General features: G+C 27.6%; 4 protein-coding genes and 1 long non-coding RNA gene across 5 annotated transcripts; 3 read left to right on the top strand and 2 right to left on the bottom strand.

Moving 5' to 3' along the window:
- Positions 1 to 2,566: 2,566 nt before the first annotated feature.
- On the top strand, positions 2,567 to 6,433 carry LOC128961938 (ATP-dependent DNA helicase Q4-like). The gene has a single exon (XM_054308265.1). The coding sequence runs from the start codon at positions 2,670 to 2,672 to the stop codon at positions 6,405 to 6,407; it is 3,738 nt and encodes a 1,245-aa protein (XP_054164240.1). The 5' UTR covers positions 2,567 to 2,669; the 3' UTR covers positions 6,408 to 6,433.
- A 1,801-nt stretch (positions 6,434 to 8,234) lies between these two features.
- On the top strand, positions 8,235 to 11,011 carry LOC128961397 (muscle-specific protein 20-like). Its single transcript, XM_054307632.1, has 4 exons — positions 8,235 to 8,545; positions 10,018 to 10,142; positions 10,228 to 10,432; positions 10,514 to 11,011. The coding sequence occupies exons 1-4, from the start codon at positions 8,495 to 8,497 to the stop codon at positions 10,691 to 10,693; spliced, it is 561 nt and encodes a 186-aa protein (XP_054163607.1). The 5' UTR covers positions 8,235 to 8,494; the 3' UTR covers positions 10,694 to 11,011.
- Positions 11,012 to 11,511: 500 nt separating this feature from the next.
- On the bottom strand, positions 11,512 to 13,801 carry LOC128961396 (uncharacterized). Its single transcript, XM_054307631.1, has 5 exons — positions 13,635 to 13,801; positions 13,228 to 13,566; positions 12,985 to 13,158; positions 12,254 to 12,915; positions 11,512 to 11,815 (listed from the first exon to the last, which is right to left on the bottom strand). Exons 1-5 carry the CDS (start codon positions 13,670 to 13,672, stop codon positions 11,580 to 11,582), a joined length of 1,449 nt encoding a protein of 482 aa, XP_054163606.1. The 5' UTR covers positions 13,673 to 13,801; the 3' UTR covers positions 11,512 to 11,579.
- Positions 13,802 to 15,919: 2,118 nt separating this feature from the next.
- Positions 15,920 to 16,840, bottom strand: LOC128961786 (probable pterin-4-alpha-carbinolamine dehydratase). Its single transcript, XM_054308058.1, has 2 exons — positions 16,727 to 16,840; positions 15,920 to 16,455 (listed from the first exon to the last, which is right to left on the bottom strand). The coding sequence occupies exon 2, from the start codon at positions 16,356 to 16,358 to the stop codon at positions 15,933 to 15,935; it is 426 nt and encodes a 141-aa protein (XP_054164033.1). The 5' UTR covers positions 16,359 to 16,455; positions 16,727 to 16,840; the 3' UTR covers positions 15,920 to 15,932.
- Positions 16,841 to 16,970: 130 nt separating this feature from the next.
- Positions 16,971 to 17,778, top strand: LOC128961791 (uncharacterized). The gene is made up of 3 exons (XR_008484615.1): positions 16,971 to 17,089; positions 17,286 to 17,434; positions 17,617 to 17,778. It is a non-coding gene; the product is annotated as an uncharacterized LOC128961791 (long non-coding RNA).
- Positions 17,779 to 17,792: the final 14 nt, after the last annotated feature.

The raw sequence follows: 17,792 nt of genomic DNA, 5'->3' as shown, positions 1-17,792 counted from the left end.
TTTTTTAAATAATACATTTGCATATATTATTTTCTCGGATCACTTATCGGTTGTTTATTTTTTGTTTTAATTTTCATAATTTAGTGACACGTAAATTACAATTTAGTTTTTTAGACACTTTATTATATTGTTAAAAAACGTATATAAAATTTTATATGCAATTATATTTATAATAAATATAACGTATAATTAAAATAATTTTAAATATTTAGTGTCTTTTATTATTTATTAAAAAAAGCTTTTAAGAATAAATGACTTTTTTGTACTAATTATAAGTCACTTCATCACAACTTTTCAGTTCATTAAATGCCAATATTTGTGAAGATTTCTACAAAGTTATGAATAATTAAATGGATTTTTTAAGTAATGAAATAAAGATTAGAGTAATTGTTTTATTGATAGTTTCGCTAAATTAAGTAGATATATACTCATAGGAATTTGTTGCTTAAAATTAATTTAAAATTTTAAGTATAATATAACAAAATGCATTAGTTTTTTCTAATAATAATAATAATAATATAGTTATTCTCATTTAAAATCAATTTTAAATTAAGTTAAATTTAGCTAAAGTATAATTTAGTTATAAAAAAGAATTGTAATGAGAAAATGATAAAAACTTAAATTATATGATAATAATATGTGAAAACTATTGAGTCAAATACATTTTTATACAGTATTAATATTAAATAAAATACATTATATCGTTATTACTACAAATTTATTGAAAGTGAATTTTCTAGTGTAATAATAATAAACAAAATCTAAAAATTTATATTTTATTTCACATAAAAAATCAATTGTATAAGCATTATATATATATATATATATATATATATATATATATATATATATATATATATTTAATACACTTGAATGAGTTCATAATTTTTATTTAATAATAGAACAGTTTTTTATTATAAAAAATAATCAAAAGAAATTAAACTATTTTTATTTTTATTTTTATTTTTATTACCGGTAATTTTATTATTAGATTTCGATAAATAGATTAAAATTTTCTTAAATTAAATTTGTCATTTTTATATTATTATATTAATTTTAATTTTAATATTTTCTTTAATACAGATTTTAGTTTTAACTTATTTTTTAAGAAAATTTTTTAGATTTTAATTTAAATAAATATTACAAACTCTTCAATAACTAATAAATTTATATACTTATGTACAAGGAAGTTTTAATAAAAAATTATATTTAAAAATTCATAAAACTTATACTTTAACAAACAATGACTACTAGTTGATTATGTATCTATGTAAGACTATTTATAAAAATTGAAATGAAAAACTAATTTTAATTATTTTTGTAAAAAAATAAAATCAATTTTTGAAGTTATTAAAATTTCTCTTATGTTAACATTAATAATTAAGAAAATAATATTTTTAAAAGTATTTATATTCTTATTATTATAATTACTAATTGTTATAATTTAAAAACAAAAAATATTAATAAATAATTAATGTATACTTGTAAATAAATGTGTGCAATTTAATTTGTATTATTATTATTATTATTATATAGTGAATTATGCATAATTGTTATATTTGTAATAACAAGAATATTTAGTCAACTAAATGGTTAAACATTTGTTATACAACATAATTATAATTTATATGTATGTATGAGTTAATGTATTATTTAATAGATAATGCAAATTATTAGATAATACTATAGTTTCGTAATAAATCTGAGAAATATAACACATGTCTTAATCAAATAAACAAAAATTTGATAAATTTTAACAATAAATAATTAAATTAATTAATTACAATAAGTAAAGTAAACACTTAATTTACAATTACTATTTAAGTTAATAGTATAACAAATTAAATGTTAATTATTTCTATTTAATAATTAACGCGTTAAACAAAAACTCATTAATTATAAATTAGAATTAAAATCAATATTTTTTGTAATAACTTTTATTAATTAAATAATAATAATAATAATAAATTCCTTAGCAATTGAAGTTTACTATAATTATTAATTGGTTAACATTTTATAAATTAAACGATGCATATAATGTTGTAATTGTTGTAATAAATATTCTTATATAAAATAGATTAATATTTGGTAAAGCATTTTCATATACATTATATATGTATAATGTAAGTTACATACTGTAAGTTATTAGTAAAATAGTTATTCAATAAACTTCCTAAAAACTTTTTTTGGTATACATATACAGTATATGGTATAATATGAATATAAAAAATATGTACAAAAAATAAAGATTTTTATTTTTATAAATTTAGATGATTAATTTTATTATAAGTTATAATTTGCCTATTTTTCAAATTAATTACTAAATTACTAAATATTATTTTTAATTTAATGTTATGCAATAATAATTAATAAACAATAAAATCAATAATTTAAAAAACTAAATATATGTTTAATACTAATAATATTAAGACATATAATCAAAATAATAATAAATTATTTAACAATAATATAAATTGAATGAAATATGAAAAACTAATTATCCGCACATTTACTATAGGTCTCTACAATATTGTTGTTTGAAAAGACTGCGCACACATCTAGTCGTCAAATGTTTGGCGCGAAGTGACAGATGTTTGTTGTGTTTGTGTTTGTCTTCAGAAGTGATTCACTATTTTGATTGACATGTCATGTGATTGTCATTACCATCGATGGACACAATGACAGATCAACTTACGACTAGAGATAGACAACTAACACAATTGAAGTTAAAAATCAAGAAATGGGAGAAAGAGTTTTGCGATACGAATGACAGAAAACCCAATAAACGGGACATCGATTCAGATAATGGCATCAGATATGAGTACAAGAAGTACTGGAGTCTAATACGGAAGTCAAACAACAAGAATGATGTTTGGAGTAAAAGTCATAACAAGAATGAGACGCATAAAGACAGCCAAAACTCTGTCTCCGATCGCAATGTCTTCAATTCGTTGTCGAAGAAGATGTTCGACACTTATGTAAAGACTACGACTACCAATGATGGCAAAGAACGTACCGGCGATGTGATGTCATTTAGGAAGAGATTAACACAAAGACTTATATCAATTGATAGTGTAAAGAGTGTTAAAAGTGACGAACAAAAACTAAATGAGATCACTGTCTCTGGTGATGATAATGTGACCACAGGTTGTCCTAAACTTAATCCGGTGTTAATTAGAGCCAAGAGTATTGACGAATCAATTTTGAGATCAATTTCTAATGAGTTTAAAGCCAATAATAACAAACAAAATACAGATCCGAAAGACAAGTTGGATGGCTATTCTCAACCAATGGTAGACAATAGCCTTATTGATGATATAATCAATAGAATCGATAACATTGATGTCATTTCAAAAAGTGATAAAAATGTCCGAATTGGTGGTCAGACTACACAAGTTATTGAACCGCAATCGGACTCGCGATCTAAAGATTCACTCAATTTCAGTGATCTTCACATCAGTTCTTCACATACGAGAATCAAACGCAAGTCAGATGTCTTTGATTTTGATGACGACTTTGATGACAACACTAACGAAAAAACAGCGAAACGAAAAATTTATGCCGATTTAGACACAGTTAAGAATAAACAACAGACAACAGGTTATTCTGTTAGTCCAATGAATAGTAGCGAAGAAAATATTGACACCAATTGTAGAACAAACGAGAAGAAGACGACGAAAAAGTTTTTTACATCAAATGACAGAAACAAAAGAATGAATGTCTTGACTAAGATTACAATTAATTCACTCATAGGTATTGACAATCATATCGAAGTTATGTCAAAAGATAGACACATTAAGACAACATCTATTACTAAAATAAGGACAACAACTGACAAAAGTACAAATAATATCGATAATCAAATGTCAATTGAAAGCGAATCGTCAAAAGAGATAACAAAAACTAAGTCAAAGAAATTAAAGACAAAGAAAGTTGAGACCAATTTCAAGAGATTAAATATGAAGAAGAAAATGTTTGCGTCGAGAGGTTACAAGAAATTTAATATAAGAAAATATAAGCGAACAAAATGGAAACAAACGGTTTACCAAAATCGCAACAATTGTTACAAATGTGGTGCCACTGGTCACTGGGCTAAAGATTGTACAGACATTGACGCACCCGATGCTGATGTGTTTGATGACGAACTCAAAAAGTTGGGCGTTAGTAAAGGTATCGATGATATACAAGAAAACATTGCAATTGAACCCCTAATTAGTGATATGAGTGATCTAAAAGATGAATCGATACATGAAGTTTTGATGACTATGGGACACAAAGAATTTAGAGCACATCAAGAGATTACAATTAATCGCATATTAAGTGGAAAGTCATGTCTGTTAATATCATCGACTGGTTCGGGAAAATCTTTGTGCTATCAATTGCCGGCCTATTTGTATTGGAAATATAGGAAAGCAATTACTTTAGTTATTTCGCCATTAATTTCTCTAATGGAGGATCAATTGACTACATTTCCCAAATGTCTTAAAGCTGTTTGTATTCACAGCGGTCTCAGTCCATCACAAAGACAAACAGCTATGAACTCATTATTATCCGGTGAATCACAAGTATTATTATTGAGTCCCGAAGCCATAACTGGTGGCAATACATGTGTTAATTTAAATTCCTTGCCATCAATCGGTTTTGTCTGTATCGATGAGGCGCACTGTTTGTCCGAGTGGTCCAATAATTTCCGTCCATCTTATCTTCAATTGTATCGCGTATTGAAAAGCAAACTTAAAATAAAAACATTTCTTGCATTGACAGCAACTGCCACTAAAAAGACGTCACTTACTATAGCCCGTACTCTGGGTCTCGATCCCGACACTGACATAATTGGTACGACATTAGTGCCCGAAAATCTTGTGCTATCGGTTTCCAGAGATTCTAACAAAGAGTTAGCTTTAATTGATTTACTTAGAAGTGATCGATTCAATAGTTTGAAGTCTATTATTGTTTATTGTACGCGAAGAGAACAAACAGAAAAACTGGCGACACTTATAAGGATTAGTTTTCAAGATATTAGACAAACTAATCAAAAAACAGGAAAGAGTCGTATAGTTTGGGACGCACAGGCATATCACGCCGGTATGACTTCTGACCAACGAAGTCGAGTACAGAAGCGCTTCATAAAAGGAGATTTGAGAGTAATTGTTGCCACCATTGCCTTCGGAATGGGTATCAATAAGGCTAATATTCGAGCCATAATACACTATAATATGCCAAAGAGTTTTGAAAATTATTTACAAGAGATTGGAAGGGCCGGTAGGGATGGCCTCGAAGCGCACTGTCATCTGTTTCTAGATTCAGATGGAAGTGATTTGTTTGAATTGCAGCGACATATTTATGCTAACAGTACGGATAGAAAATGTTTGAGAAAATTAATTGAAAAAGTGTTCAAATCTTGTAAATGTCGATCAATTGCTAATCTTGAATCCGAAAATGCTGACCAAACTATGGACAGTGTATGCGTCGGACATGAGATTGCTTTTCCAATAGAGCCGACTGTTATGGAACTGGATTTAAAAGAGGAGACTATATCAACATTAATAACATATTTAGAGTTAGATTTTTGTAGAGATAAAGTACATCTGTTATCCCCTATAAATTCAATGTGCACTCTATTATGTTATGGAAATGGATCCGAACAGATGARAGCACTGTCTAAACGATGTCCTATTGTTGGTATTGCTCTGACTTTATATCAAAAGAGTAATTCAACTCAAGATATTCCAAGTCAAATGAAATTTGATTTAGTGGAGGTGTGCTCAATGTTGGGCCGCCCTATCAGTGCCGTACGCAATGAGTTAAGACAATTGGAGTGGCAAGAAGTGAATGGCCGTAAAAAACGAACTAACATTAGAATTATGTTCTCTGATCTGTCATTTTATCTCAAGAGTGTCGGCGACTTAAGCGAAGATAAGCTTAACGAATGTCTTGAATATCTCTATGATTTTACACAAATTCAAGAATCACTTGATGTGTCAAAACTTCGTAACGTTTATCTGACATTTAGACAATTTTCTCAAAACAATTGCACGAATCGTATTAATCAAAATAAGAGTCTTCAGCTAAAACAACAGTTAAATAAATACTTTAACGACGACGACATTGACTCTAAACTTTCAAGCGATGCCTTTAGCGATGAAAACTTTAGGCAAATGTTTAGCGGAACTCATGTTCACGACTTGGAACAGGCGAGACGTGATGTTAGAGATCTACTATCCATTCACGGCATACAAACACTTGGAAGTGCCAGAGCTATTGCACGTATATTGCAAGGAATAGCGAGTCCCCGATATCCGGCCGACGTGTGGGGCAAATGTCGCCGCTTCTGGAGGGCTGACATTACCATTAATTTTAATCAACTCTTGAAGATTTCTAACGAAGAGCTTATACGTTTAAAATAGAGTTAAAAACGTTTTTTAAAAAAATTCAGACATTTATTTTTATAACAAACTATTTAAGTACATACTGTATCATACATTAAATTGTTTAAATTAATCTTACATTTRAGATAACAAATGAGATACGCTTTCTATCTCTCTTACTCTTCCAAGTCATCAAATCAGACGTTAATTTTTTCTTTTAATTTATTACTCTTACTGTGTTATTAATAACTAATTATTAGTTAAATGGATTTTTAACTTTGATTTTTTAAATGTAAATTATGTATTACTAAAACAATTAATTATTATTAATAGTTTGAATAATTGCTATTTTTATAATTTATAAATACTTTTAAGTATTTTTTTATTTGATTAAAAAATTATTTACAGCTACCAGAATATTCTCTATCAATGAATATTTTGGAGAGACATGTGATTTAATGATTACTCAACAAACAAGCAATAAATGTAATAATAAAAAAGTTGTATTTTGTTTGAATGACAAACTTATTGTGGCCTTAAGTAACCAAAAAAAATGCTATAAATTTTTGTTATATACGTATAAATATATAAAAATATTTTTTAATTTTATTGCATACCATATACTTCAATGTATATTACGAGTATATTATGCCTAATCCGATGCCTAAATTAGAAACAATTAGCAACAAATGTGAGCCCAAAATCTTTTTTCTAAATATATTTGTATTTATATATCATATTATATATACACCACTAAAAAACTGAGCGATCTTTTGCAAAGCCCTCTCTCTCTCTCTCTCTCTCTCTCTCTCTCTCTCTCTCTCTCTCTTCCAGTGATGAGCTCTCGATAACTAAGTTGTCTCTCTAATCACATTTTGAACGGAGAAAAAAGTTATTTTATATAAGTTTTTCCAACAAAATTATTTAGTTTGCAATAAAAATAGTCATTTTGTTTGTTTGATATGTTTTTCTTTCTTTCATTTCAAATCTTTACAGAAACCCTGAGAGAGAAATGAATAAAAATTCTTAAAATAAATTTTTTAACTTTTAGTTACATTTATCTTCATATTAGTCTAGTAGTAGTTTCTTGTGACACATTGCCATCACAGCCCTGTCACTATCGCCAGTAACTCTCTATTTTTCTCTACCTCCCTGTGCACTACCCTTACTATGATAGGGCCCATAGACTATAATAATAACATTAAGTTTATATAATGGGTGCGGAGGTCTTCATAATGATATCGAATTCTTAAAATAAGTCTAAACTAATGCAATAGTTGTGGTAATTATAGATTTGTACGACAACTTGTGTTTATACTATCGGGTCATTACACTGAATACGGCGGCAGTCTCTATGTCATTTAGGGGACAGTTAGTCAAATTGGTCAGACAGGAGGCACAGGTAGTCGCTATTATGTTTTGATGTCTTCATCAGTTTGTTGAAACAATTTGTTAAATGCAAAGATTATATGACAGACAGACCCTGTGTTACACTTGAATGTCTATATCTATATTAACGGTAAATACTATGCAATGATATCTATTTCTGCAAAGGGTTTGTCATATTATAGGCTCTAATAATAATTGAGTCCCAAAACTATTTGCTTTTAATATTTTTGTGTGACATTTACTAGTATTGCGTGAAATACGTGAAACACATAAATTAGTTTTTCATAATTTTAATAATAAACGTATTACTAGACAGACGCACCACAAGAATAAGTAGAGAAGTTGGTGTTTGCCTAACTATCCTCTCATTTAAGGCCAGATATGGAAGCGACTGGTGATGTCATTCTGTGATGCAAAGCATCGGAATGCTATCACTGGGCCTCATATAAGCCCTCACGCAATGCTGGTGTTGGGCGTCACCTACGACTGGTGCCAGAAGTGAAGGATATTTTTGGATATTAATTAAATACAACATCCCTTGTCTTCAGTGGTGTGTCTCTCCATTCGCAGTGTTGCTCAGTTGTGAACAGTTCTTCTTTAAGAGTGACAGTTCCTCTGCATCTCTCCTTCCACTTGAATCTCAAGCTTTTTTCTGCATATCGTTTGCAACAGTTTTTTATACTAAACTTTTACTAATAGTTGTGTTTTTGGCACACAATCTCCTAAATTCATAACAAATGGCATCGCGTGGAGCCAACTATGGTCTCAGTGCTCAAGTGGCCAACAAAGTAAGTCCCGACACATATACACACATTATTTGTCCATTAATTTCTAATCAAATTAATTAAAATAATTTTTATATTTTAGTTATTTATGTCTAATAATTTAACGCTTTATTGCATATGCTATCAATCAAAATGATTGCTTCATTAATACATTTAATAATTATTATAATAAATTGTTAGACATTGTGAACAGTATTTTCTCTTCAAGCAATTGATGAAACACTTTGTGTTTAAAGGAGATTATAATGTGTGCGAAATTGTTAATCTTTTTATGAACCAAATATCAGACACAAACCATTTGCTAATAATATTAATTATGGATATAATCATAGATACATATTATACAGACTGTATGTATGCATATATATATATATAACTAAATATGTACTCATATTTCTTACGACTTGTGAATTACTAAAACAAACTTTGTGTGTCTCCTCCAGACGTTGCCCTCAAATATTAAAACTTAATTTTTTGTTGACTTTAATCCAATTCAGTGATGTCTATGACTTTTTCTTCTTCTACTTGTTTTAACATTTTATATGCAATGTTGGACACAGACTATGAAATAGGAAGTATAGAAGTAGTGTTTGATTTCACTAAAAATATATAAACGATTTCTTTTCTTCAAAATTATAAAACCGAAACTATTTTTTCTTCTCACTTACAATAAAAGATAAAAATAAGAGATTCTTATATTAAACTCATCTACCATTCCCTATACATACACACACAACATGTCTGACCTTTTGATTATATAATTAGATTCTGTAATTCATTATCTTTTTGGAAACGTCTAGAAATTTTGTAATTTTATAACTTTGCTTTCAACACACAATTATTTCATAGTATTTATAGTATTACTTGAATTTCCCGATTCATTAATTTTTGAGCGAAAGTTCATTTTTTAAAAATAAATAATTAAAAAAATTATTTCTAAATATCATATTATATTTAAGTTTGCAAATATCAAGGAAATATTTAAATATATATAATTCTGAAAATTTAGTAAAATTTTATGCTTATCTTTAACTTAAAACAACACAAACCTTGAAAAGTCTAAAAGTGTTTAGTTTAAAAATAATTGACTTAAAATAATATTTACTATTCAATGAATGCCTTTCACTTTGAATTCAAGTGCACTTTCATTATATAAAAGATTTTTCTGCCGATTTCAGCAAAACAACCATAGATTGCATATTATTTTGAAAACAGTACAAAATGTTAGACAACAACAGTTAGATATTTTTGTAATTATTTTCAATAAATTATATAATTGAAAAAATACAATAATTGTTATTTCTAATAATAATTTTTAAAAGTAATAATTGCATAGAATTTATTATATATATATATATATATATTAATACTTACATAATTTTTATCATTTACATCAATAAATATTTCAAAAAATAAACTAAAAACTTATAAGAATTTCTTATTTTATGTCATAATTTAATGTCTCATACCTTCAGATCGCCGGTAAAAGAGATGCTCAGCTCGAGTCTGAAGTCTTAGGTTGGATTGAAGCAGTTCTTGGAGAGAGACTGCCCGCCGGTTCCTTTGAGGATGTTCTTCGCGATGGAACTATTCTTTGCAGGTATAGTTCAGTCACGAAATAAACATTAGATATCAAAGACATTACAATAGTGTTTGGATATGAAAATTATCGTTTGAATGTCTAGATTGATGAATAAGCTAAAGCCGGGAACCATTCAAAAAGTCAACACACAAGGCGGTCAGTTTAAGATGATGGAGAATATCAACAAATTTCAGACCGCTATCAGAAACTATGGCGTTCCAGACATTGATGTTTTCCAAACAGTAGATCTTTACGAAAGAAGAAATATACCACAAGTGACACAAAGTATTATGGCTTTGGGACGAACCGTATGTTTATAAAATAGCCACTAAATTAGCTTTCAAACGGTATGACTAACCCATAACCTACCCGTCCAATTGATCTATCAGTGTTATTTGCACCCCGAATGGCCGGGACCATTCCTCGGACCGAAACCGGCCGACGAAAACAAGAGGAACTTTAGCGAAGAGCAGTTGCGCGCCGGCGAGAGTGTCATTAATCTACAGTACGGCACAAACAAAGGCGCCAACGCTAGTGGTATTAATTTCGGTAACACCAGACACATGTAGATCACAAGTGGTGACCACATTTGGGACGGAGGGAGAGAGACACTACACAACAACCAACCAACCAGTCCTCACAAATGCTCCATAAAAATTCAATTTAATTGCAGATAATTTATTATAATTATTTTACTTCTTAAATTATTATTATTATTTTAAATTAACACATTTTAAATTATTATTATTATATTATTTTGAAAACCAAAATAAATTATAATATAACTTATAATAATAACAACCAAACAATTTGATGGTCACACACTGTTTTAACTACTATTTTATTTTTCATTACTATACATATAAATTTAATTTTATGCCTAATATTTATTTCTTTTTATTTATTTCTGTTTTTTAAAAACACTATTAAAAAGCTTTTTACTCTCTTTTATTTGTCTCAAATTCCGATACGATTTGATATATTTAAAAAAACAATTTTATTTGGCTTTAAATTTTCACTATTTTGATTTGAGTAAGAAATAAATTTTTGTGTTAATCGCTAATTTTAATAATTGACAAATATATCAAATTTTATGTTTGATTACTAAATTTAGTGAAAATGCATTTTGTTTTAAAATAAATACTCTCATTTATATACGACATATAAAAATTAAATAAACAAATTTTTAAAATATGAATAGATATATAAATCAACATAAATCAAATTAATAGACTTCACTGCCTAATTATTATTATTATATACAGTAAACAATTTTATTTTGATTTATTTTGATTTAATGTTTGTTTAATTTTAATTAAAGACAATTTGAAAAAACATTTGTAATTCACATTTATTCAAAATAAAAGCAAATTATTATATGACTACTATTTTGTAAACAAATTAACTATTTTTATATAAATTTTATGTTAAGTGAGATAAATATGTTAATCAAAGTCAAGCCGATGTCAGAGCACCGGCCACTTGGAGTAAGTCTTTATTTTCGTTAAAATATTGTCTGTAGTACTGAACGGTCGCGTGTTTTCGTTCAACAGAAATGTATGGATTGGATGACAAACCGATGATTACTAACTCTATAAACTTTCTGATGGGACCCGACTCAGGAAAGCCATCCAAAAGATGATCGAGTAATACGTGTTCATAGAAAGGAACGTTTTCTTCCTCTTCAAGACCTGTGGTTTAAATAAATAGAAAATATATCATCAAAAGTAATTTATAATTAAATTTTATCCCAAAATAATGCTAAAAATAACTTAAATCCTAATAAAACAAACTACAGTAAAATAAATTTATTCAATAATTTAAACTATAAATTTTGCAAATCTAAGTTATAGTAACAACAAAATGTTAACAAAAAAAAAGTTAGAAATAGTGTACCGAATAAATGTTAAATAATAATCTAATGATTGATTTGTTTACAGCATATTTGGTGTCACATAAACTTGAAGTATATTTTTCATAATACCATTAAAACTAAAAGTGAAACTAAGTTTATTTTTTAGCTCTCTTTCTATTAATAGACACTATATTTAAAGATTTTTGTTTAAACAGTCATTAAACTCATCTAACAATATGATGGGACAGTTAGGTCATAATGACAGACGACATACCCTGTTCGTTATTTATCGGATACTTCCATAGTTTTCCCTCTTCAGTCCATTGAATCATCTCTTCAAACGCATTCATCGGTGGCTGTGCGACAACGTCTCGTAACTCTTCCTCTAAAAGTCTGTCCCAAATTAACAATTTTGGCAAATCTTCCGCCTCTTTCATATTGGCCTCAAATATGCCAATATCTTCACCGGTAAACAAATTATGTTTTTGTCCCGAAGAGGTCTGTCTTTTTTGTCTATTTTGAAACAATGTTTTCGATACTGTCATCTCTTCGAGATCTTCAGACATTAATGAATGCGAAACAGACTGTCCTTTTGAATCCATGTCTACATAAGTCTTTCTTTGTCTTTGAAATGGTTTTGTTTGTTTCAATTGATTGGTTCCTTCTCTGAACTCAAAATTAAGTTCCTCTTGAAACGGATTTGTATTATTCGTGAAATCAGCGACTGTTTTGTGCCGAACTTTGATACCGATGTCACTGTCGTCAAAGTTCACGTCGTTTATTACAAAATCAGCGATAGTTTTACCTCTTTTGCTATTATTGCCAAATATGTCATTTGTTTCAGTATTTTCATTTTTGCTGACCTTTGGTGCCAATGGTGTAAAATATTGTTCTTTAGGTTCTTCTTTAATAACTTTCATTTCAGATAAAATTGATCTGAAATTTAAATAAAATATAAAAAATCATTTAAATTGAGTAAATAATCAAAAAAAGATCTGAACTGACGATAATTTTTCTTTTGGCAGAATTCGTCCCTTCTTTGCGTAATTGGTTTCAATGTTTTGCAATTTCAATAATTTCATCAAATCTTCTTCAGTACGCTTCGACTGTTCGCCTCTCAGCGTCCGTGCGATACCTTTAGCCGCCAAAACCAGACGTTCATCAATATTACCGGCAAATCTGGTCAACAAATCAAAACAAGACATTAGAAAAAAACTTGATTTCCTATTCTTGTGATAAATTCATTACTTCCTAATGTCTTCAATTTTATCGTCAACTTTGATCTCCTCTCTAGCACTCTGTCTGATGTGTGTCTTTGGTTTGGCCAATATTTTCTTTAGTCTTTCATCGCTGGGACCTAACGTTTGTTTCGACTTCAATGAATCAATCAATTGGTTCAGACATTGTTCTGCGCGAACAGATCTGTCTTCTTGTGACTCTTCAGTTGTTTTCAAATCTCGACCGATCTGTTTGTCAACTCTTTTAATTATATTATCTTCTGAATTGTCGTCATTGTCTCGATTATCACTCAAATGTCTTCGAGTGGCACTCAGTTGACACCAATTCACAAGTTTTTGTCGACCGATACTTCAGTTAAAAAATTAATTAAAAAATAATACAAATTGAGAGTAAATTTATTGCAAATAAAAACTTACATTAATTGAAAACCTTTCAGTGATTTTCTTAAATACATTTTATAGATAAATATTTTTATCAAAATTTATTTAATAAATCAATGATTATATTATTTTGTAAAAATTAATTGTCATTTAAACATAAAATACAATTTGAAAAAAAAAGTTTTTATATTATTGAATGAATGAATGCATGTGTTTGTTATGATTTGTATTCAATTATTTGCATTGAGTTTGCGTTGACTTTTGCAATCATAAGTTGGCACTAAATTTAAGTCTATATTTCAAACAATGCTTTTGATTATAATGATAACTAAACTAATAAATTGAAATTAATAATTAAATCAAAATTTTATACAATTCTTAGTTTGTTATTAATCTATATTATTAAACTTTTTATAAAATTATTAATAATATTTTTTTTAAAAACATTTATTAATAAACTATATCTTCAAATGTTGCGCCCTATGATCACATGATTTCCATGTTTGCTATTATTTCTAATATTTAATACTAATATTTTGACATTTAAATGTGCATGGTAAATTAATCAATTAAAATAAAACTATTTTTTAAATCATCATATTAATTGATCTAGGTCATATTCAGTAATATAAACTATTATTTATAAATGGCTCAACATAACTGGCAAGAGTACCAGACAATTGTCAATAATAATGGTAATATTGAATTGGGTTTTTAATAAAAATGAGCATGATCACATTTTAAAAATAAAAATTTAATATTAAATTGTTTGATATATTAATAACATTAAAATTTTTTGAATTGAAAGATATGGAGACAATAAACAAGTGTTTCAATGCATTGAATGCTATATTAAAGGGCGACTCTATTAGTGATGAATGTGTTGTCTTCAGGAGTGTTCTCAAGAGGATTACAATTCGTCTGAGAAGTGCTCGAGTGTCACGACATTTAAGACATGTATTAAAACTATTTATTAAAGTATTTATAAACTTTAAATACATATTTAAATATAACTTTCTTATCATTTTATTAGACAAAGAAATGTTTGTCTCAAGCAATGGATATAAAATTGTTGGATGAGATGAACAATACAATTGAGACATTAGTCGAGTATGTATTGATTAATATCTGTTTTATTAAAAATATATGATTTATTTTATTAACAACAATAATAATAATATAGAGAGAAATATGACACCACCAGTGGTTGCATATTATTACCGTTTAAACAACAAATTGAATCACTTTTGCAATTATTTGTAAATAGTCTACAAATATACCGAAAGTTTATCATCGTTTCAATGAACGCATTCGGGTATTAATTATTGAATATTCAAATGTGTTGATAATTATTGATAATATACTACTGTATATTATTATTGTTATCGTAATTTTTAAATTTTATAATAATATTATATATTTTATAATCAGTCATTGTATACCATGGCTTCGGTCGGGAAATTTGACGCCACATTTYCTAATGATGACCGCAGCGCTGTCCCGATTAAAGTATATTATTAATATAGATTTTAATTAAAATTTTTGTAATATTAATATTTATTTATTTTTAGTGTTTTATATAAAGCAATCATCGTTTACATGACTGACATATATAGACCACTGAATTCACTCAAAAAATATTTAAAGATAAAGAAATTAAATTATAATGTAATTTATAAATTTTATTACTAAGTTTTTGCATATAATTTAAAATAAGATAATTCAAAATTATTTTACAGATAGAATATATATTACCCGAAACTTTGGACAGTTATTTAACAGGATTAGGTATCAAATGTGTTAAAAATGCCAGAAAAGTGGAACCAATAGTCAATATACAAGCATCTAATGAAGTTAAATCATCTGAAGATATCGGAGGTATAATAGAAATACATTTATGATATATATTTATATTAAAATCTTCTTTTATTTCACACCAGTGGTAATCAAGAGGACTGAAGATAACGATGATAATGACAATCAGACCATTCATCAGACATATGAAACGGTCGAACTTAAGATAAATAAGAAAAAGTTGAAAAAGAAATCGAAAAACAAGAATAAACTAACAATAAAATCAAATCAAAGAAATAAAACAATACAAGAAAAAGAAATTCAAATTAAAAAAATGAAAAAGAAATTCAAAAGAAAAAACAATTGATTTTTTTATTATCATTTTATTACATAATTTTATAACAAAACATTTTGAAGTTTTAATAAATGTATAAACAATACAAATCATAATCTAATCAATTATAGACTGTTTTGATTCAAAACTTATCAGTAGTTAACCGTAAATAATATATTTACTAATGAATGGCAGACAAAAATAAATTATTTATAAGACTGATAGCACTCTTCAATAAATTGTGCTAAATTGATGTCCCGGTCACTGATACCACTGACATCATGTGATGACAAAGTGATGTCCACTTTATTATAGACATTGAACCACTCCGGATGGTGATCCATACGGTCGGCCTTAAGAGCCACTCGTGTCATAAAACCAAACGCTTCATTAAAATCTTTGAAAAGAAACTGCTTTTTGATAGCATCTCTTCCGCTGCCATCGAGCGACCAATTCTTCTCCTTCAACAGCGGATCCAATTTGGTTCGTCTCTCTTCTTCTCCCAGTTTTGATGATCGTTTAGATGACATTTTCTTATGTGTCGTCGATGTACTAAATGATGACTTTAATGAATGGTAAGTAATTTGATGGCTAAGTCTACGAATTGAATGATTGAATCCTTGAAAATGCATTAAAAATTCAATTGAAAACAACTGTTGAATTGTCTGACGGCGCAAATGTCAGGAGTTTTTGCTGTCTTATGCCTTCAGGGATGGTATCCGACGACTCCTATTGGATACACAATTATAATCAATAAATCAATTAATATATCTTTTTTCACTTTTTATTTCAAATTCCTGACGCTATGAATATATATGCATAACATGTATACAGGTTTTCATAAAAAATAACATAAATTTACAGAATATCATAACATATAAAAATATTTTGAGAATATATTATATAAATTAATTTATAATAAACTATATAATAATAATATAATTGATTTAAATTTCATTAAATAAATTACTATTAAATTTATTCTATTTCTTATAATTACCAGAATATTCATGTAAACAGAATATTCCTCTGATGTAAAAAAGTGTTTACAGTTTCGACAATACAGTGAAAGCTATACACAAAAAAATCAATCAATTGTTTAAATTTTTAGATACAATCATAAAAACAAACGTTTTCTGCATTTTCTTTATACATGTATTGTAAATGAAAACAACAAAATGTTATGTTATTTATGAATGCATTGCTATTAAGAGTCTCTCAATGAAAGCAATGCCTAAACTATTTAATACTTAACACACGTGTCGTGTATTTTCACATTTCATTTCATTTCAATCACTGCTAACATTAGGTTGTCTTTGTTATGAATCTAATGGTCATCAATGGTCTGCTAAAGACAATGATTGTAAGTAATTAATTATAAACTAATTATTATATATATATATAAAGTGATAATATGATGACATTATTATACTAGCGATATGATAATAAATTGATTAAGTTTAACTTCCTTGGATGTCTGATTATAATTTTTTTTTGAATCACTTAAAATATTTGATCCAAACATTATAACAATATATGATATTTATATTGAACTATAGATACGATTGACACTACTAAAAGACGTGGATGTGGTTATCATGAAAATGACATGAATTTGATCCACTGATGGCATAATTTGCCAATTGTAATAAACACCGGAAGCGCTCACATGTCCAACACGTGGACAAAGATGAAGATTGAATGAATGGTATGTCTTATAGTAATTAAGATATAATGAATTAATTTAATCAAATGATGATAAACACGACGGTCTTCTGAAACATCTTTGGGGACACTTTCGTTAATTCTGATATTAATTGAAATGTTTTTATTTTATTAAATTAACAAATGTTTAGATAAATTGTATTTAAAAATTGTTTTTGTTTTCAGATAACACGTGGTTGTGATGATAGTGTGAATTATCAATGATTCAAACAGTAAGTTGTAATTTGTTTGTTATTTTTTTGTGTTAATCTAATGGTTAATGTGATGATAAATTACCGGCGAAGTGACAAAACCATGAATTATGTGATTTAATCACATATTAAATTACTCTGATTTATAAC

This window comes from Oppia nitens, unplaced genomic scaffold (genome assembly GCF_028296485.1).
Source record: "Oppia nitens isolate AA-2021 unplaced genomic scaffold, nextdenovo-longstitch-racon4-pilon3 scaffold5_pilon_pilon_pilon, whole genome shotgun sequence".
Classification (NCBI taxonomy): Eukaryota; Metazoa; Arthropoda; class Arachnida; order Sarcoptiformes; family Oppiidae; genus Oppia; species Oppia nitens.
This window is presented reverse-complemented; position numbering and strand designations above follow the sequence as displayed.